Raw genomic sequence first — 22,449 nt, 5'->3', positions numbered from 1 at the left:
GAAGGTAATGGTCCAAAATCCCTCCTGGTACTATGATGGTACAGATGTCAGACAGGGTCAAATGCATGTTGATTGTACTGTTCCCAGGGGAGTAGGTAGAAATTTTGAGCCCTCTGATAGAATGTCCCCCCAGTCCCCACCATAAGACTAGCTGAGTCCATTTGACAAGACCCTTTGGTAAGACCTCCCAAGTGGGACTGGTTCAGTAAGGCAACTTGAACCCCTCTGTTCAATTTAACGTATAACACGCTGGATGCCCTGAATCTGCCAGCATATCCCTGCCCTGGCTGAAAACCCCCATGTGGTTCACTTGTAAAGCGGGAATTAGTCCGTGTTTCATCACATGTACTTGTTTAGGGACACCTGCATAGACCCCTCTCTTCGTAACCGAGAATGGACCGGGAGTCAGGATCGAAGTATTCCTGTGAAAAATGTGAAAGATTCAGCTATAGAAATGTATCATTTCGAGTAAATGTATTATAGAGGGAAAAATTATAATAAACGGCCTGACAAGTCTGAAGTAGAGGTGTCATTTTAAACTTCATTATGATAATTGACGTTTGTAATTATCTTGCTTGACAGACAGGGGGCCACCTGTGAAATGAGCCACCCGCATTATGGCTGCTTGTGATGCCGCAGGAAACCGCAGCCACTCTCTCTGCTCACCCCCAACCTGCAGATCCTTTGGTTCATTCATTTTGCGTTTTCGGTTTCTGAACCGATTGGACATCTGTACACCACAGCTTTTCCGTTTTAAGCAAGAGACCAAAATGTTAATGACTGGCAGGATGCATGCTGCCCATGTAGAAAAGGTCACATTTAATTTGAAGGGGTGTACATTAGGAATGGTGGGCAACCCATCCAGGGTGTATCCTAGGGGTGTGTCTGGGATTGGGCCACTTTACGCCTTCCTGCTTGACCAGATAACTTTTTGGGAAATGCGTAAGGATTGAGAGACACCATCCTGATGGCCACGCCCCCAGGGCTGGGTGATCTGAGGGCGTGTCTCTGAGGCCGCCCCTCCTGATGACCACGCCCCCGGGGCTGGGTGATCTGAGGCCACCCAACCCAATGGCCACGCCCCAGAAGCTGGGTGATCTGAGGGCGTGTCTCTGAGGCTGCCCCTCCTGATGGCCACGCCCCCGGGGCTGGGTGATCTGAGGGCGTGTCTCTGAGGCCGCCCCTCCTGATGACCACGCCCCCGGGGCTGGGTGATCTGAGGCCACCCAACCCAATGGCCACGCCCCAGAAGCTGGGTGATCTGAGGGTGTGTCTCTGAGGCTGCCCCTCCTGATGGCCACGCCCCCGGGGCTGGGTGATCTGAGGGCGTGTCTCTGAGGCTGACTCTCCTGATGGCCACGCCCCCGGGGCTGGGTGATCTGAGGGCGTGTCTCTGAGGCCGCCCCTCCTGATGGCCACGCCCCCGGGGCTGGGTGATCTGAGGGCGTGTCTCTGAGGCCGCCTCTCCTGATGGCCACGCCCCCGGGGCTGGGTGATCTGAGGGCGTGTCTCTGAGGCCGCCCCTCCTGATGGCCACGCCCCCGTGGCTGGGTGATCTGAGGGCGTGTCTCTGTGGCCGCCCCTCCTGATGGCCACGCCCCCGGGGCTGGGTGATCTGAGGGCGTGTCTCTGAGGCCGCCTCTCCTGATGGCCACGCCCCCGGGGCTGGGTGATCTGAGGGCGTGTCTCTGAGGCCGCCCCTCCTGATGGCCACGCCCCCGGGGCTGGGTGATCTGAGGGCGTGTCTCTGAGGCCGCCCCTCCTGATGGCCACGCCCCCGGGGCTGGGTGATCTGAGGGCGTGTCTCTGAGGCTGCCCCTCCTGATGGCCACGCCCCCGGGGCTGGGTGATCTGAGGGCGTGTCTCTGAGGCCGCCCTTCCTGATGGCCACGCCCCCGGGGCTGGGTGATCTGAGGGCGTGTCTCTGAGGCCGCCCCTCCTGATGGCCACGCCCCCGGGGCTGGGTGATCTGAGGGCGTGTCTCTGAGGCCGCCCTTCCTGATGGCCACGCCCCCGGGGCTGGGTGATCTGAGGGCGTGTCTCTGAGGCCGCCCCTCCTGATGGCCACGCCCCCGGGGCTGGGTGATCTGAGGGCGTGTCTCTGAGGCTGCCCCTCCTGATGGCCACGCCCCCGGGGCTGGGTGATCTGAGGGCGTGTCTCTGAGGCCGCCTCTCCTGATGGCCACGCCCCCGGGGCTGGGTGATCTGAGGGCGTGTCTCTGAGGCCGCCCCTCCTGATGGCCATGCCCCCGGGGCTGGGTGATCTGAGGGCGTATCTCTGAGGCCGCCCCTCCTGATGGCTTTGCCACCTCGACATGTTTATCCAGGAGTTACATGCCTCTCAAAGTTCAAGGAGTCATCTTCAGCTTTCCTCCATATTGATTTTTTACCTACTTGCATGATTCCCATCGGACAGTGTACTGTAACATATCACACAACAACATGCTTTAAAAAATGCTCTAGAATGAATGCCGTTTTATTTCTCAATATTCATTAACATTCATGAATATTTATGAGTTTGGTTCCCAGTCTGCTGAGCTCTGATGGGCTCAGGTGTATGCAAATTTCCTTAATGCATGAGTTCTTGGGCTACCGTTTTAAACAACGACAACAAAAAAAATCATTACATTAAACTTGTAGGCTTCTCTCTGCTAGAAAGGAGAGCTGGAGTGTGTGATTTCTGACCTAACTGTGAAGTGGCCATTAGACGGTATTCACTGAGCACATATTTTACAGTAGTATTTTGTGTAAAAAATGTATATAAAAATGACACTGGTTGCTATAATATTACTGTGATTTTTTCCAGTATTGTAACGGAACTAAAATTATTCTAATTTAATAACTAACATATGTGGATAGGTAGGAGTAGGGAATAGTCAACAGCAAAGAGAAATACCATGTGGTGGTATGTGGACAGCGTCTGTGGGATGAGACCTGGATAGATAAATGGATGGATGGATAGAGAGAGAGAGAGAGAGAGAGAGAGAGAGACTTTATTTATCCAGAAGGAAATGTATGTTTTATGCTCAGCTAAATCCCTGGGCCACGTGTTGCTAGGGCTGCACAATTAATCGTAAAAAGAAAGGCAATTTCGATTCACACCTCTATGCCATCTCATTTCTAAATTACAACGGTTATTCTGCATTGTATTACATCAGCTACATTTAATCAGCTAGATTAAGATCAGCCTTTTTTTTTTTTTTACTTCTTATTGAGTTTATAGCGGAAGGAGTTTGTTAAAACGTCATTACTCTGTCATATGGAAATATCAAGTTTTGCAATTTTAATGATTATTCCTTTTCAAGGTTACCTTGTACGTGTTTAAACATCAGTTTAAAGTTTACCTCCGCTGCCTTTTCATGAGCGGCTGTATACGCTCTCCGGGACAATCATCATCATCACACTGTTTAAATCACTCCTAGACGGATTTTTGAGAAATGTATGTTTTTTTCGTTTTATAAATACACCAATATTTATTACAACATCATATTACAATACTATATATAATATATTATACAAAATACTATCTTTTCATGCTGTCCTGATCTTTGCATCTTCCGATTAGATCGCAGTTAAAGCTTGGCTCACGTCATTTGTCCATGCATCCATTAATTATTATTATTATTATTATTATTATTGCCTAATTTATCGTAATATTCTCTTATTGTTTTCAAGACGCTGAGTGTATCGCATTTCAGAGGCAGGATATATGCATAAACGTTCGATATACAAAATGTTTCAAGTAGCCCCTGGCATTTCTGGTACTGGAGCTTTGGCTCTGGCTGTTTCGGTTACGCTAATTGAATGGCCAGTTGAGTGTCTCCGCTCTGTTGTCAGGAGTTGATATGCCGGACCTGGATCAATCACATGTCTGGCACAGTCAGGTTTTGTTGTGTTTCCTTTTGCAGTTTAACGAGCAATAAATGTTTAAACCTTCACATTTAAAATTGTTACAGAGAAACACAATCTCAATTCTAAGGAAAAGAATCGCCATTCAGTTTTTTTTCAGAGTCGTGCAGCCATACCCCTCGTTAACAACGAATCCCAAATTATGGGACAAGCGTCACATGTTGGCTGCCATCTTTAGTTGTTGAAGTTATTTCCTAGCCCACTGATTCCAGATTATTTTTCCTTGGGGGCCAAATTCTATGAACACAAACTCCCCTAAGCCAAGAGCCGTTGCCCCAATAAAATCTGCAGAACGGGTCCTGATGATGAATTTAAAGAATGCTTAAACACAGTGACACACATTACATGTTTCGCACTGGCCAGACTTTTGATCTGCCTAGTGGGGAACCCTGGGTGTTCAGTTATCATCCCAAAAAAAACAAGCTGATTAAACACACATTTTGGAAAATGTAGCAAGAAAGTCTACTGGGTGAGAATAAATGAATTACCTGGTTCTGTAATGGACTAATTACCAATAATGGTTCGGCATTAGAGGCGGCATGGTGGTGCAGTGGTTAGCACTGTAAGGGGGCGGCATGGTGGTGCAGTGGTTAGCACTGTAAGGGGCGGCATGGTTGTGCAGTGGTTATCACTGTAAGGGGCGGCATGGTGGTGCAGTGGTTAGCACTGTAAGGGGCGGCATGGTGGTGCAGTGGTTAGCACTGTAAGGGGCGGCATGGTGGTGCAGTGGTTAGCACTGTTGCCTCACACCTCTGGGACCCGGGTTCGAGTCTCCGCCTGGGTCACATGTGTGTGGAGTTTGCATGTTCTCCCCATGTCGTCGTGGGGTTTCCTCCAGGTACTCCGGTTTCCCCCCACAGTCCAAAAACATGCTGAGGCTGATTGGACTTGCTAAATCGCCCGTAGGTGTGCATGTGTGAGTGAGTGAGTGGTGTGTGAGTGTGCCCTGCGATAGGCTGGCCCCCCAGCCTGGGTTGTTCCCTGCCTCGTGCCCATTGATTCCGGGATAGGCTCTGGACCTCCCACGACCCAGTAGGATAAGCGGTTTGGAAAATGGATGGATGGTTCAGTATTAGCCATTTAATAATGCTGATCGTTTTTTAGAAATTATGCTACATGTTGTATATCTCCTCTGTGTATCTCATTTGTTAGCCAAAGGCAGGGTGTGCTGATAAATTAGCACTGCCAGCATGAATTAGTGCGTGATTTTAAGACCACAGAGCACAAAGGTCTGTCATTAGATACAACATTTGGCATGATGTCCAACGTTCTGAAAATTTATGTTGGCCGCATAAAATTTTATGAGTGTAATAGATTTTATTAGCTGTCAGGGTGTTGCTAATGAAGCATTTATGTAAACAGTTTCAGATCCACTAAAGAGATAAGGAACATGGCATTGAGGTCACAGATTTGCAGCTTGAGCGTGATATGCTCACTGACAGGGTGACATGCTCACTGACGTGGTGACACACTCGCTGATGGGGTGGCGCGTGACACTCGCTGACGGGGTGACGTGTAACATGCTCGCTGACGGAGTGATGTGTGACACACTCGCTGATGGGGTGATGTGACGCTTGCTGAGAGGGTGACATGTGACATACTCGCTGACAGGGTGACACTCGCTGACGGGGTGACGTGTAACATGCTCGCTGACGGAGTGACGTGTGACACACTCGCTGATGGGGTGATGTGACACTTGCTGACGGGGTGATGTGACGCTCGCTGACAGGGTGACATGTAACATGCTCGCTGACGGAGTGACGTGTGACACACTCGCTGATGGGGTGATGTGACGCTTGCTGATGGGGTGATGTGACGCTCGCTGACAGGGTGACATGTAACATGCTCGCTGACGGAGTGACGTGTGACACACTCGCTGATGGGGTGATGTGACGCTCGCTGACAGGGTGACACGCTCGCTGACGGGGTGATGTGACGCTCGCTGACAGGGTGACATGTGACACGCTTGCTGACAGGGTGACACACTCGCTGACGGGGTGATGTGACGCTCCCTGACAGGGTGACGTGACACGCTCGCTGACAGGGTGACACACTCGCTGACAGGGTGATGTGACGCTTGCTGACAGGGTGACGTGACACGCTCGCTGACGGGGTGATGTGACGCTCGCTGACAGGGTGACGTGACACGCTCGCTGACAGGGTGACACACTCGCTGACGGGGTGATGTGACGCTTGCTGACAGGGTGACGTGACACGCTCGCTGACGGGGTGATGTGACGCTCGCTGACAGGGTGACGTGACACGCTCGCTGACAGGGTGACACACTCGCTCACGGGGTGATGTGACGCTTGCTGACAGGGTGACGTGACACGCTCGCTGACGGGGTGATGTGACGCTCGCTGACAGGGTGACGTGACATGCTCGCTGACGGGGTGATGTGACGCTCGCTGACAGGGTGACGTGACACGCTCGCTGACAGGGTGACACACTCGCTGACGGGGTGATGTGACGCTTGCTGACAGGGTGACGTGACACGCTCGCTGACGGGGTGATGTGACGCTCGCTGACAGGGTGACATGTGACACGCTCGCTGATGGGGTGATGTGACGCTCGCTGACAGGGTGACACGCTCGCTGATGGGGTGATGTGACGCTCGCTGACAGGGTGACGTGACACGCTCGCTGACAGGGTGACACACTCGCTGACGGGGTGATGTGACGCTTGCTGACAGGGTGACGTGACACGCTCGCTGACGGGGTGATGTGACGCTCGCTGACAGGGTGACGTGACACGCTCGCTGACAGGGTGACACACTCGCTGACGGGGTGATGTGACGCTTGCTGACAGGGTGACGTGACACGCTCGCTGACGGGGTGATGTGACGCTCGCTGACAGGGTGACATGTGACACGCTCGCTGACGGGGTGATGTGACGCTCGCTGACAGGGTGACGTGACGCTCGCTGACAGGGTGACACGCTCGCTGATGGGGTGATGTGACGCTTGCTGACAGGGTGACACACTCGCTGACGGGGTGATGCTGGTGCTGGATCCAGTCTTGCCTTCGCTCTATGCTGGGAGTTTGCATGGTCTCCCTGTGTCGCGGGTTTCCTGTAGGCACTCTACTACACACATTGGTGTCTTTAGATGAACTGTAATTGTAAGTGCATGTGCCCAGCCAGGACTGGCCCTACCATGCCAGGGGCCTCAGGCAAAGCATTATGGGGGGGCTCCTACCAAGAAAACTGACTATCATTTCACTTCCTACGCAGCTCAGGTAATTCAGTGGGCCCTGGGCGACTGCCTATCTGCCTGCAGCAAGAGCGGGCCCTCTGCCCTGCAATGGACTGGCCTGGGAAAATACGCCTAAATGGGTAAAATGTGAGCTGCTTCAGAGAAAAGCACCCGGTAAGCCTGACTGAGGAGCCGGTTTCCTCCCTGCTGTTACGGCCAAATAGCAGAACTCTATGGGAACCTGCTGTGTCAAGTCTATGTGTCAATGAGCATAGCAGCTAAGATCAGAGGGGCTGTTGTGCTGCCAGAAGAGCAGAGAGCAGAAGGGGGTTTAAAGGGGCTTTAGGGCGCACAGGACTCGCAATGCTGCAAATTTAGGAAAAGATCAGATCGGGTTCAATCAGATCTATAAATGAAATCACCAGTCAGGAAAGACACTGATTTCATAGCTGAGACCTGCGGTGTACACATGTCTGACTCACACTACTTGTTATACTTCGAGTCAAGCCAAGGGGGCTTACTGTCATAACATTCATACGCAGTTATAAAGTGCAGGAGGTAAAGTTCCCCCAGGAGTGAGGTGCAGCATACAGACAGGAAGTAACATTCCCTGAGGATAGCGGTGCAACATACAAACAGGAAGTAACATTACCTGAGGACAGCGGTGCAACATACAAACAGGAAGTAGCACTGCCCAGGACAGTAATGTGACATACAAACAGGAAGTAACATTCCCCCAGGACAACAGTGCAATATACAAACAGGAAGTAACATTTCCTCAGGACTACGGTACAACATACAAACAGGAAGTAACATTCCCCCAGGACAGCAGTGCAATATACAAACAGGAAGTAACATTCCCTCAGGACTGCAGTGCGACACACAAACAGGAAATGACAAGGGCAGGATTTTGCAGTGCAAAGCACTGGATCGTGCCGAAGCGGAGGAGTTGGACTCAAGGTGCTTGTTTTTGTATTTTTCTCTTTCCTTATCATACACTGCACGCATAGACCAGTCTGCACTCTGCATCGCGTGTCCCATGGGGAATGTCCACACTTGAGCTCAAACATAGTAAAACCAGGTCCTCGTACTTGGGGGAAATGTGGCTTATTTGGATTCTGTAAGTACGCTTTGTTTCGGTAAATTTCTAGTGTGCAAATTGGATTGGATAGAATGAAAAAGTGCTTTGATTCTTTTACCTTCCAGTGTGCAGATATTGACATAAATCCCCTCTTACCATGTGACCTGTAACCACCACAGCCAGCTGATGACTGTGACCCAATCTGTCCTGTTGTCTCCATACAACAAAATTAAAAAAAAAAAGTCTCAGAAAATAGGCAACGTATAAAACTATTTTCATGAGTCACCTTGACTAGGATACGTGCCAAGTACATAAAAATTAATGCATTATTATTACACTGGTATTACTTTGTGCGTGTGTGTGTGTGTACCCTGTGGTGGACTGGCATCCTATCCAGAGTGTCCCCCATGCGACATTTGAATCCCTCTCCCATAATCCTCTGCTGAAAAAGCAGTTGGAAGACAAATGGGTCATTACTCTCTAGCTGAATTTTACCAGTAGGTCCTTCTATGTCTGGTCACACACACACACACACACACACACACACACACACACACACACACACACACAGATGTTTGCATCCATATCTTTGCAGGGACAAACCATTCATTTATATGGGTATAACCCTAATCCAAACTATGATGAGCGTAACCCCCACCCAGCCCTAACCCTAAATAACCACTTTGGGCATTTTTTTGATTGCACTCACAGACTTTTATAAAATTGAGCTTCCCCTTGTGGGGACTGAAGCAGTGGTCCCCACAATGCCCAACTCACAAGTTTTTTTTTACATTGTGGGTCCCCAATCCAAACTTCATTCAGCATAATTTACCCCCCCCCCCCCATTATTGTGACACTGTGTATTTATATTGGGCCTGGGGGGTCAAACTTCATTATTTGAGTTAAAATTCGAATTTTACAAATATTTACACATTCAATCCCAAAAATCCATATTCAGTTTTTTAATGATTTATGTAAGTTAATACTGATCACCTAACGTTTGCCATTGTCACTTAATGTAAAACAAGGGGTCCACCACTAGGGGCAGACTTCCATAAATTATTCAGCCAAACGGAAAAGCTGAAACGATTCAGCAAGGAAGGCTGTGAAATAATGTGTGAATTAGAAGGAGAATCAAACTCCTAACTAAAGTAACTCCCCAAAAACCTGAACATCAGAGTCTGGAAACTATTTGTTTTTGTTATTCATAGTTTGGTGAATTTTATCGGCAAAATTTCGAATACCAGAATACTGTTACGGAATCATGCACGTACAGTATCATGGTAAGAAAAATTAAATACTGGCCAAGCCTAATTATACGTAGGCTAACCTAAAGGCTGATTGCACGATGTTTAAGTTTTAAGATATTTTATAGATACAAGCCTGTGTTAGCTGTCTAAGGTCATTTGTTTTATCCTTTAATTCCATGCCATGAATTAGATGACTTTTCGTATTTGCTGAGGCCGTTTCTGTCCTATGGGGTAGTTAAATTAATAAAAATGTAGCATTGTCCATTATCGCCTCCTTGTCGTTTTCCTCACTTAAGCTAGCATATGGCTAACGCTGTTAGCTTCACCTCTCAGAGTCAGTCTCACAACTAGCCTGGGCTACTGCGCTATGCTAGTTTGTCTCTGCCAGTGAGTCTATTACATAGCGCTGGACACACGATGCGACCAAAGTGAGCTAATGCAGATTTAAGGGGCAGCAAAATGCCGGCAGATGGTCGTCTGGACAGCACACGTCTCCAGCGGCAACGTGTCCGGCAATTAGGCCTGTGACTGTGGAACTCCCAGTCAGAGTTTCCTAATGACGTGGCCCAGAATTAAAAATACAAAAAAAAACCAACCCTGGGCTATAGGACATGGCCTGTTCTGGTGAGAGTTATTCTCACGCTCTTCCCACTGGGACCCATGAGAGATTGAGACATCCAGGGAAATAAATATCACTTTAACATTGGGATGAATCTCCAGTAACTCGTAAATAGGTGAATTGGTGACTCTAAATTGCCCCTAGTGCCTGCATGCCCTGCGATAGACTGGCAATGCCTTCCAGGATGAACCCCCACCACGTGCCCTGTGCTGCTTGGGAGGGGCTCCAGGCCCACCTCTGAGCCTGTCCTGGATAAGCGTCCAGAACATGGAAGAATGGATCTTTCCAGAGCTCCCCTTCTGTCCTCACATACCCCTTCCCTTCCTTGCAGACAAATTTTACACGCATGATGACTTGTTCACAAAAATCTTGGCATATGCTCCGCTTTTGACATGCAGGCGCAGGCACAGTCAGAAGGTTGTGAGTTCGGAACCCGAGTGGATTGTCCTTGTCACGTCAGCTTAGCATTGCCCTCTTAGAGTGGAGATATTTCCGGTGCTTTTCCGCCTCATTAGCCCGCCCGTGTCGCCTCTGTTCCCAGCAGTGGTCAACTCTGTGTTTTGCCTGTGCTTGTGTGTGTGCGTGCGTGTTCCCATTTTGATTAGTGTCGTCACGCCCGACCCAGCACGTCTGAGCTTATTGGCTCAGAACGTTCCGGCTCCACGTAGGCAGACGGCTCCTCGGTGCCGGGAAGCACAATTTACCTGCCAGTCATGCGGGGGTCCTACAGGAACAGCTGGTGGCTTTGATAAAGGGCCCTTTAAAGGGAGATGAGCGAAGCGGTGTAGCTCTTGGGTGAACACACACTTGTTTCTGTGTCCTTGATCACACAGCACCTGCAGGCAGAAGCACCGATTTTTTTTTTTTTTCTAAGTCTGCCGTTAACAGCATTTCCTGCTCATTCCTGAAACATTAATGTCTGGCCGACAGCACGTCCCAAGAATATTCTGGAAAGATTACTGCGATAACTTAGACCGCCTGATTTCTCAGTGTGAACAAAGGGACCTGCTTTTTATGAAGAATCACAACAAGGCCTATAGGTTTATCTTATAATTTTGTTATCACTATGCTGCATTACTGAAATGATGTGTCTTGGCAAATCACCTGGAGGATTGACACCGGGCGTTTCCCAGGATTGTAGAATTCTTATTTGTGGCTTCAGTAACCACATACCTTTAGCTCGTTCCTGTTTATTTGAGTCTCCATTTTGTTCTGGCGGTTTCGCATATAAGAAGATTTAATGGCATTGATATCTATAATTGAGATTTATTTCAATAATCTGCACAGAACAATGCACCAAAAATAGCCCGGCTTTAATAATCAAAGGAGACAAAAGCCATATTGTCGAACTGAGCCACAGATTCCATGGTCTCCCCCAGCTGTAATTCGCTACTCTGTGTAATTAATACATTCAGACGCAGTCAGTCATTATCTAATTTTGAAGAAAACAGAAAGTAAGGCCATGGACGTGAGTGTAATTCCGAGATCCTGAACCACACACCCAAGGCCTTGGATTTGGGGCTGACTGTCACGACAGAGCTGCTCTCCTTGGAGTCTAGCGAATCCCTCTAATGTCCCATTCAGAAATGACTGCCTCCCTCCCTAATCCCTATTTATGCACCTCAAAGTGTGCAATTTCCATCGCCTTTTTCGGTCTCTGTGTTTTCTCTCACCCAGCCTTAATCCTATTAGAAAGAAGAATCTGGGTTAGGGACACGTTTGTGTGTCTGGTGTAGCAGTTCGCCGAGTCTCAGCTGGGTCCCGTTTTATCTCATCCGCTTGTTTCTCTGCCTGCAGGGGGGGCTGCCTTCTTACTGCCGAAGCCTTCAAAGTGCCGGGTTCTAAACAGGGAAGTGGAGATGAGGAACAGGACCACTGGAGGAAGTCGGAGTGTGTGTGTGTGTGTGTGTGTGTGTAAGGCCTCCAGAGATGCAGAGCTGAGAGCAGGCCGGGGGAGGGGGGGGGGTGCAGAAAATCTGCCTTTCCAGCCCCTTCTGTTAGAGCTGTAAGGCTATTTCTAAGGAGCACCATTTCTCAGCTTCGGAAGGTGTCTAAGTATAGACCCGTGAACCGCAAGTGCACCAGGATATTCTCCGCCTGCGTAGTCCAGGCCGGCGAGGATGGGTCTCTCAGTGAGCTCTGCAGCGGCCATGTTTGTGCTGGAGGTGCCGTGTGGCTCAGGGGGGTGAGGATGCTGTGCTTGTGATCAGAAGGTCATTGGTTTCAATCCTGACATCAGCAGAGCGATTTCACTCACAGGCCCTCAACTCCTAATGAAACCCTACTTTCTCCAAAAGGAAGCATGTTTGATAAGCAACTATAAATGTGACCGAGGGCCTGTTCAGAGTTGCATTAATTTTATGATCCATCCGTTTTCCATAACCACTGATCATGGGGAGCCTTCAGTCTTTCCCAAGCAAGGGCACCGGGGTGGGTGTGGGATCCAGTCCATTTTAGAGTACACTCTCATATATCATGGGCGATTCTGAGAGAGCCAGTCACATAACCGTCAGCCTGCAGGAGGACGTTGGAGTGCTGCGAGGAAACGTACATGAGCAGACCGGGGGTGAGAACTGAACCCAGAAACCTGGAGGTGTGCGATTTGCATCATTTTGGGGTTTAATCTTGTTAGCAAACAATCGGTTTATTTGTTTTGCTGCCTTTTCTAGACCTGACCCCTCTTGCCAGTCTGATTTGTGCCGAGTCTCTCCTCCTGACTGCCACAGCCCACTGCAGTACCGGCCTCCTTGGTATCAGACCATCTGCTGACATTGTTCTGCTTTCTTGTTTGCTTTTCTCCCGTGACGGACCGAGGTCGCAGTAACTTGTAAACATAATTTAAAGGATATATTATTACAGTTTCACAAGTCACTTAATTATCGCACGCTAACTGAGCAGCTGATGCCTGATATAACACTGATAAATGGTCGTATGTCGTTTGAATCTTGGGTTGTGAACCAAATAACATTTCCTTGTAACTGTTGCTGTGAAACACAACATCATTGACACGTAAGGCTAGTCTGTGTTGTAATGTTTTAAAGGATCGTGCCAGCATCTCATGTAAGGGGCTTTCATCACCTCATGCAACATGTAACATAGTTCAGCATAGCAATGTGCGTGTGAGCTTAGCATAGCAATATGTAGGATTGCTTAGCGTAGCAACATGTTAGTTAGCATAGCATAGTGACATGTCAGCTAGCTGAGTGCAGCAATATATCGGCTAGCTTAGCATAGCGACATACAAGATAGCGTAGCTTATCGACATGCGAGTTAGCTTAGCAGAGTGACATGTTAGCATAGCTTACCCAAAAAAGTCATGGGATGTGGTTTTGCACACAAATGCATCTGTACAATCATGTCAGACGCTTCCCTGGCCAATGAGAAATTACTCGAAGGCTGCAAGAAAAACCCAGTGTCATCACAAATTTATTGGTCTTTATTATCTGTATGTTATTAGTGTGCTCTCTTAAACATTTAATTGTTTATCCGCGGTAATTAGCCTGATGAAGGCTGTGGCCCCAGTTTGTTTAAGGCCATCTTCATTTAATTAGTCAGTTTAAACCGCTAAAATAGCGGTACCATATTATCAATTGCATTGATTACAACTGTTTAAACATTAATTGCTTAATTGTTCATCTGTCTTGTTACGATAAACCGTTAGTGACTGAACTTGTTTTTATACCGGTAATTAATGTTTAGATGCAGGTGTGAGTGTCTGGAATGGGCTCGTATTTGTGTGTTTGCCTTCATTTGGTCCGACAGGAAAAATACTAACAGTGAAGTGAATATCATAAAGGAAACTGCAAAAGCCGGATTTCAGCCTTAGCATAATACTAGCATTGAGTTTTCAGCCAATTAACCCGGAGAGCTGGGGAAAAGTTGAGAGGATGAAAGCTTATAAATGAAAGGTAATATCGTCTCCCCTGTCTGGCTGACTAAATTGAGCAAAAATATGTGCAAATTTGACTCATTCGGCAGCGTTTACAAGAAATTATTCAGGGTTGGCAGTTACATTCGGAACAATCAGAGGGATGATTCAAGCGGGCGATGTTTTCGAGACACCAGTTATCTCAGCAGAGACGCAGAGATCCAAAATTATGCGGCGTATTAATTGCCCATCTGAATCACTGTCGAAGATATTAATCGTGCCCCGAATATCATTTATAAAATGGATAGCAGGAGCCCCCGGTGCGGGTTTTTTCCTTTCGTTTTGTGGCTACGGGCTCGAGGCTGCTGCCTCAGATGGGAATTAAAGCGCAGCGCTGGATGCATTTGCTGCACCAGGAGAAAATGAAATGCATGCAGAACGTTCCCCAGTAGTGATATTCGCTGAAATCCAGGAAACGTCTGCAGAAGTTATATCTATTAACTTCAGCTACCCAGGTTAAAAAAAAGTGTAAAATCACCACTGAGCAACGTAATTATCGGTAGAAGGATGCAACTTAAATATGTGAGACCGTAAATGTGTATTTATAACTGAGTGTTTGCCTTGGCTAGAACCTCCGGTTTGAAAGCCAATGGAATCAAATAAATACGGAGACCGTAACGTAGCGGAAAGGCCTGTAAATGCGTTGTATCAGCATTTCCTAAGTGCTCCAGCACCTCAGCTGTGATTGCTAAACATTTCGGGTTTGCTGTAATCAATGACTCAGATGAAACAAATTCTATTTACTGTGGTACATTCTCGCGAATAAGTTGTCAGAAAGTACTTAACAATTTAGAATAAACTTCGCTGGAACGCGAAACTGAGTGGCACTTCTGGAAAATGGTGTGAATGAATGTGCAAATTGCAGTACCAATATAAAACGTCTCCATCACCTATGAAAGGGGGGGGGGGGGGATTGAGGGAGGTCTGATGCAGTTATTTACTCTCCTACTATGCGAAGAAGCAGAACAACATTGCGACTGAAATGCCGGGGAGCTCTCTGCCTGGTATCTGAAATCCATGCATACTGTCCTATGAACAGCACCTTCTCCCTCTGGGGACGTCAACCCACCTGACAGAGGATTTCACCATTTCAAGCTGCATTCTATATTTCACTGAAGAAAAACACCGGGCGGATCGTTTTAAACGGTTGTTTACCCTAATTAATCCTAAATTGCTGCTGGGAAAATACACAGACATTGACAGCCATCTTTTCAAATATTGATCGGACTGGCTGTCCATTTGGCTACCCTGTCGAATCATTTTTAATTTTTAATAAGGACACATTTTGCTGAGTTATAAGGACAGGCAGGAAGATGCCATGTAAAATGCAGTGGTTTGGGTTACTAATTATGTTGTTTGTGATCAATTCCAGATTGTGTCCAGGTTACTGGTCTTGTCTAGTTTTATCGGTTTGCTAGTTCATACATGGTGTATTACGGAAAAGTGTAAGACAGTAAAGCTAAAACTTCTGCCAGCATTTATCAACAACATTGTGCATAAAAATGCTTCGGAGATCCTAAGTGCTCCTACGATTTCAATCCATCTCGATTTCCTCTGTTTCTTATCACTGCCGTTTTAAGAAGTTAAAAGTTTTAAGGAGTTAAAAAGTCGGTGCAAAGGCAAAAGCATTTTCTGTTTAATCTCTGTCAGTATATTATGCAAATTGTATGATTATTTCCTACTTCTGCTTTACTAAAATAATTTCATTCGAGGTGACATTCTTTTTGGCAAATACTTTAGAAAATTTGAAGAAGTGTGTTTTGTATATATTTTTTTAAATGATCAGTCTGTATATTGATCAGCATTTTCTTTCGTTATGTTAAGGTGTGATTTGTGAGTGACACCTCCTGGGGTCACTCTGCTTCTGTAATGGCGGGGCGATGAATCCCGCAGTGCATTGATCAAACTGTCCTTTTTCTCGTTGCAGGAGATTCATCACAATCCGGTAAGACACCATGCTTTTATTTAATGTATGCTATGCTCTCACAAAGCCCGCGGAACTGCTGCTGATGCAGCCGCTGCTGTTTATTTCATGTTAATGTTATAATTCAGTGTTTCCCAGCCTGGTCCTCGGGGACCTCCAGATAGTTCATGTTTTTGCTCCCTCCCAGCTGCTGGTAGAGGAGGGGGGGGGGCAAAAATGTGGGCTGTCTAGGCCTCCAAGGACCAGATTATGAAACACTGTTCTAATTGATTAAAAATAAATGGGATCCTAGATGAATCAAACCTGGGTAAATGAAACTTACTCTTCATTTTCATATCATTCCTGCCTGACAAATACTTTACCACCAAAGTTTCTACAGTAAATTATATCCAAACAGATACAATATTTCATAATAATATGCGTGTTGCTTTGCATTATTAATGGTATTGAGGCTTTTGAAACATGTTGCATTACTGACAGTCACAGCACTGTCCCATCTATCCGGATTTTGACGTCGGTGTGACCCATCATATCTGCTCTTAGAAACGGCGATTTCTTTGCCATCTGTGAATTGGCGTGTGAGAGCGAGGCGTTACATACCGTGATATTCCTGCCGAGTAACATTGCTAAGCACAACAGAAGGGTTTTGCTTTTGGAAAAGCGTGGCGATTTTAGTAGCTATCAGAATGTGTCCCGTAGATAATGGATTATGGAAATATGTGCTTAATTTCTGTTGTTTGAACCTTTCCAAGCCTCTAAGATATGTTTGCTGGGACAAAGTATTCGCTATTACTACACATTTCCAGACTCTTTAAACAATGTGTTTTGTATGGTGACTGGCTAATTTAATGAGAAATAATAAATAAGAAAACGCCTTTGTCATGGCCTTTTGTTAATTAAAACATGCTCCTTTCAAGAGCGTTTTAGGGCATAGTTAGCAGGAAATAGGTGTTAATATAGTTAAGTGTGGCAACTTTCAAATCTGTCTGCTTTTAATTACCGTTAATGTTTTAATTCTCTGAGTGCTTTGTCTGTGCTGGTCTGCAGTAATGACAGGCTCACTCAGGATTGGATGGATGAAGTCAAAAGAGAATCTAATTGGCTAGTGGATGTCTTTCTAGTATGTGGCTAAATGTAATTGTACTGCTAGCCGGTGTGCGTGTGTGTGTGTGTGTGTGTGTGTGTGTGTGTGTGTGTGCGTGTGTGATTAAAAACCCATTTTTTTGATGTGGGGACAGTCTGTTCACAAGGGAAAATTCAGTTTTATAAAAATATGTGACCGCAATCAGAAAACCAAAAATGTCTCGTATTTTGTTTGGTTACTTATAGTTAAGGTTAGGGCTGGGTGGGGGGTACGGTCGTCATGTTGGGATTAGGGTTTTGTCCATAGTAATGAATGGAGAGTCCCCACAAAGCTGATGCCTAATCTGTATGTGTGATATCAGAATTCAAACCCGTTTCAGGTTTGGAACTGTCGAGAACAGCAAAACAAAAACGTTTTCATCACAAATGGCTGCTGTGAAAGATGGAATTTTTGAATGCTGTAAGGCACTACTGCGCTCCACAGTCCGGGGAATCCCTCTTTTCCTCATACGATCTTTCTGGAATCCTCTGTAAGTTGCAATTTATTTGGGAGGAAATTGGATTAAAGACTTTGGCTGGACATTGATCTTTCTTGGAGCCTGTGTTGTATCACAGCCACAGCAGCGTCTATATTTCCTGGACGGCTAAGCGGAGATATTCGGATTTTATTGAATTTGGGGGTTTCTTTTCAGGCGTCCTTTTCAAAATGAGGTGTTTAGGCTTTTTGGAATATCAGCTATAAAACCGCAGAGACAAAGCGTCTCGTGTTTTCAGGCTTCCTCCTGCAAAGCTGCTCGGCTGCAACTTTAAGTATGTAGGTACCCTGTTTTATTAAAATCACATCGGTCAGTTTAAGCAACGAACAGTCAGTCGTTTCCTAATGTACAGATAAAATGAGAGCAACCGCCTTTGGAGCAGATTGATTTTACAGGAATTAAGGATACTTTGTGCTGCATTATGATGGTATTTATAGATGCATTATAGATGAGAGCTTCGTAAGGCATTCATAAAGCATTCATAATGCATAATAAGCATGGCTATAATGTGTTATGCCTTTTCATAAATAAGCCGTGTTGATAATGCCTTAGGAATGCATTATATTGCATTATGAATGCTTTAAATGTGTTGCGTTCATAAAAAGTGTTACTGACATAGTACAGTACGTAATTGTAATACCGTAAAAAAACTATATGGAACTCCATGCGGTACTATACTGTTCCTCGAGCCGACGAACCGTTACAAAGTAGCACAGGTGTTCCTTATTACGAGTCGCTCTATTTAAGGCAGATTTTTAAAGCAATAGGCTTTATAGCGGTGTGTAAGTACGAGGTGCCCAGGCGTTGGCCGCTCTTAGCCTGGGGATTGGCTGTACGTGCATAGCCCTGAGGTGTAGGTAGGCTTATCCTGCTGAAAAGGAAATGATTTTCAGTAGGTGTCCAAACTTTTGACTGATCATGGCTGTCGTATACAATGCGTAGTTTTTAGTGAATACGGTCCACCTACCCCTGCTCTAGCCCTAGTCAGGGTCACGGCGGCATGCCCTAGATGGGATGCCGGCCTCGCGCACACACCCCCCGCCAGCTCAGGCTGTGGGCGGAATGGAGGCGCCAGTCAGCGTCTTTGGAGATTTGAGGTAAGGATCCAAACCCATACCGTGTGCGTGAGAGGCGACAGCACTATCCACTGCCATCCTGGCTGCCGGACTGCTCCATATTTCTAACTCTGTGATCTCAAAATTGGCACAAAAAGTCCCACGATGTTTAATTAGGGTACTGTTTAAGGCAGCGGTCAGCAACCCTGCTCCTGCAGATCCACCCCCCCGCAGGGCTTGGGTGCTGCCCTGATTTTACACACCTGATACAGATAATCAGATCCAGCTTAGCTCTAACTTAGCCAGCTCTTGTACTCCTCGGTATCGGCTCTGTTAGATTAGGGCGACGCCTAAGCCCTGCGGGGGGTGGATCTGCAGGAGCAGGGTTGCTGACCGCTGGTTAAGGGGTATTCATTTTGTATTTTAAAATATATATTTTTTTAATGTGTTAGTACAGTGTTTTGAATGTGCCTTTTGTTTGTTTGCTTCACCTTAAACCTATTTTAACTTGCATTAGATTGCAGCAGTAATAATAATCCTTTGCAGGCGCGTTTCCGCTGGCAGTCTGGGGCCAGATAGCTTCTCAGATTTGGTGGTACCTCAGTTTAATGGACTTTATCATCATTCCCTTACATTTAGCCCAGACTGCCTTAAATCTGACGTGTAATCTGGCTAAGCACGGAATCCTTCTTCGTGATGCAGGCCCAGCTCTGCTGCATTTCTGTTCCGCTCCTTCGACTGTGTTTTTTTTTCTGTTGAATGTGTTGCACCTTCCATGGGATCTTTGTGTGAAAACCACTTATCAAAACAAAGCTGGGGCCCAGGCACTGGCAGCCCACTGGCAGCCCGCACTGCTGAGGGCCCAGACGGCAGCCAAAAGCCTTTCGCTGCCTCGTGTCTCACGGCGGGGTAGCCTGCCCCCCTCTGCCGTTGTGGGTTCAGATCCCATTGAGGTGTGTGTGTGTGTTCGCACATTGTCACCTAGGTACCATGACTCCCTTGCCGCAGTCCCACAACATGCCACTGGGTGAACTGGTGTCTCTGAGGTGCCCATTAGGGCTCACGCAAACGTGCTTCCTGCGAGGGCCGCCAGCGCACGCAGCTGGAATGCGGACAGACACGTTCCACATTTCATAACTTAATCTCGGGTAACGTTCTCCATAAGTTTATGTATTCAAGCCATTATATATGCAGCGATAGTTTCAGTTGTATGAACTGTAGAAGTACTGTATGTCTTACTTATTTTTCATTTTTTGGTGATTTTAAAAAATATTCTTTTGGGGGGGCTGTGCATATTTTTTTAAGAGAAGTATACTGGAAGGTAATGCATTTTGTCATGTGATTTTTTTTATTTTATTTTTTTATTTTATTTTATTTTTCTCCACCATAAATGTTAGTAAATCCCAGATAAGCGTGAGTAATGACTTGCGGTGCAGGATCGTGCTGATGTAGCTGACATCGTCTCCATATTCATGGCCCTTGATTTCTATCACTTCATTCTCAAAGGCATTTTCTTCTGTTTGTTTTGTGATCTGTGAATATTGCCTTGTATCCATTGTTATACTCTATAACAATGATCTCCAGTCTTCCACATGGTTGGTAAATTTCACCTCGAGTGCAGCTGATCCATTCAGTTACGTACTTGAAGCTGAGTGCACTAATTTAATCAGATGATCTGGTCTTAATATAGACCAAGAGGGACTGGTGTCGCATAACCACATGTTTACAGCTCAGGTTTGAGTCTTACAGTTTTTAAAACGATGCCCTACATCTTCAATTATATTTAATTTCAATTAAATACCACAAATCAGTTTTTTTTCCCTTTGCAAGGTTGTTCTAGAAATGCGATGCTTGAACATTTCCAGAATGCAATTCCTATTAACTGAGATCCATCTGTAGGATATTTTTTAGTAGTAATGGTATAATCTTTAATCCTTTTGCTAAGAGAGAGGTACTAGAGACTCTTGAGATGAACTGAGGGAAGTTTCAGGCAGTGACACAGATCTTCCCAGATGGCAGAACCCTGCCAGGCTGCGCTGCCCCCAGTGGGCATTGTGGGAAGGACATGCCCATGGTGTGGAAATGGTGCCATCCTTAACTCAGAAGGTCGCTCCAAGGGCACCAAAGCCAGTGCCTAGAAACCAAAAGGGGGGCCGAATTTGGCAAGAGCCACTAACGAATTTTGTACCAGGATATGGGTAATCTTCCCCGAGCCCGGCCTATGTATTTTTAGTTATTTCTCCGTACGGAGAGGGCTTGCAAGTGCGTTTGCAAACACTGTCTGGCCTGTTATTGTTGTTTGTCGGGAACCTGGAGTCTCTTCCTGTAAATATCACCATCTGTGGCACCTGTAAACCAGAGAACGGGCGAGATTCTCTCTGACCAGGATGTGAAAACCTCGCCTGTTACTGTTTACACTGATCACTGATGTTCTGCAGTGATTTCAAGGGGTTAGAAGTTTTTAGGTCTTGGAAAGAATTATAAAGTAATTATCCAATTAATCATCTTTGTCTTCCTCTCTCTGCAAGCCGATACAGAAATGTGGGTTATGGAAAAGGGATGGATATACTCATTATTGCTACCAGATATATCGCTAAACCTTCTGTTAACTATTAATGAAGCGGACTGCTCCACTGCACCAAACACTAACAAATCAGAATCGTTGGTTTTGTTCGAAAGATTCACCCTGGCAATTTTATAGCCGCAAAATGTGCCCTTAAATGAGTCTCATGCGCAACGGTGGTAAAATGTGTGTTTCGTTCGGCGGCCAGGGAGGGGAGGGGAGGGGAGGGGGGGGGGGGGGGGGGGATTGCCCATCGTAACTTCTGAAGCGCCCCTTCGCCTTGGGACGTGGGGCAGGGAGAGCACAGCATCAAACGATGCCAAGTCGCCCTGAAACGAACAGCGAACTCAGCAGAAAGCCAGAATGCTAATGCGGCGTCTGCCTGGCGGAAGAGCTGGAGCACCACCCGGCCCCTGCTTTAAAAATTTAATTAAAATAATTTCTCCCTTCAGGATTTGATTTTTTTTTTTTTTTTTTTTTTTTTACGTCACTATTCGCAACTTGAAAAGAGAACACGTTCCTCGAAGGGAGATGCACTGACTTATTTATTCATTCATTTATTTATTACAAATTTACCCGACGGTTTGGAAACCGAGAAGCCCGGCTGCCCTAAGCTTCGATGGCTGTGCTTGACCACCAGTGGCCACGCGTCCTGGACCGGAGGGGTTTCCGATGCGTGTGCCGATGCTCAAACGAAGACTGAGATAAGATCCGCGATAAATGACTTGCAGTACATCTGCTCCTTGCTTAGTGACAGAGTTCCATTCCAATGATTAGGTCGTTAAGTGAAAATCACGGTAGTGACCGTTTACGACGTCACGTCAGCCTTCCATGCTCAACTTTTTATTGTTTATGGAGACATTTTTAATGATTATTTTGTGCATTCTACTTCAAAGATACTCTCACGCCAATGTGCCTCATGGTCAGGTGTACAAAATTTGGTTGTAAATCGTTTCCCCTCTGTATTAACGAATGGTGGCTAACTAATACAGGATTGGCTGTATTTATCAAAGAAGGTTTAATTTCATTGGTTGTATTTATCAAATCGAGATGAGTTTTAAAGCGGGGCAGAGTGATTCATGGTGTGACAGGGACCGAGCTCAGGTTGAGTGCACCCAGCACTTTGGATTTGATCCACAAGTGGAAGCTCATGTTCCTTCCAGAAGCTTTGATAATTAGTTCGGTAGAACCAAATAAAAAAAAATAACAAAAATCGGCTCCAGACTTAAACGAATGGAGGCCTTGTGCCTAAACATTTGTGCGACATCTATAATGAAAATAAACATAAGCCGCCTGAGTTGGGATCCA

The 22,449-nt window shown here is 46.4% G+C and overlaps 1 protein-coding gene across 1 annotated transcript in view; it reads left to right on the top strand.

The window, feature by feature from the left end:
• The window catches only part of LOC125720187 (neurexin-1-like), a 609,464-nt gene that overhangs the window by 206,972 nt on the left and 380,043 nt on the right, over window positions 1–22,449 (top strand). Inside the window, 1 exon segment of the mRNA XM_048995368.1 lies at window positions 15,908–15,925. Within this exon segment, the coding sequence (XP_048851325.1) occupies window positions 15,908–15,925 (18 nt within the window).

This window comes from Brienomyrus brachyistius, chromosome 24 (genome assembly GCF_023856365.1).
Source record: "Brienomyrus brachyistius isolate T26 chromosome 24, BBRACH_0.4, whole genome shotgun sequence".
In the NCBI taxonomy this organism is placed as follows: Eukaryota; Metazoa; Chordata; class Actinopteri; order Osteoglossiformes; family Mormyridae; genus Brienomyrus; species Brienomyrus brachyistius.
Note: the sequence above shows the minus strand (reverse complement) of the source record. Positions and strands in the feature narration are given on the sequence as shown.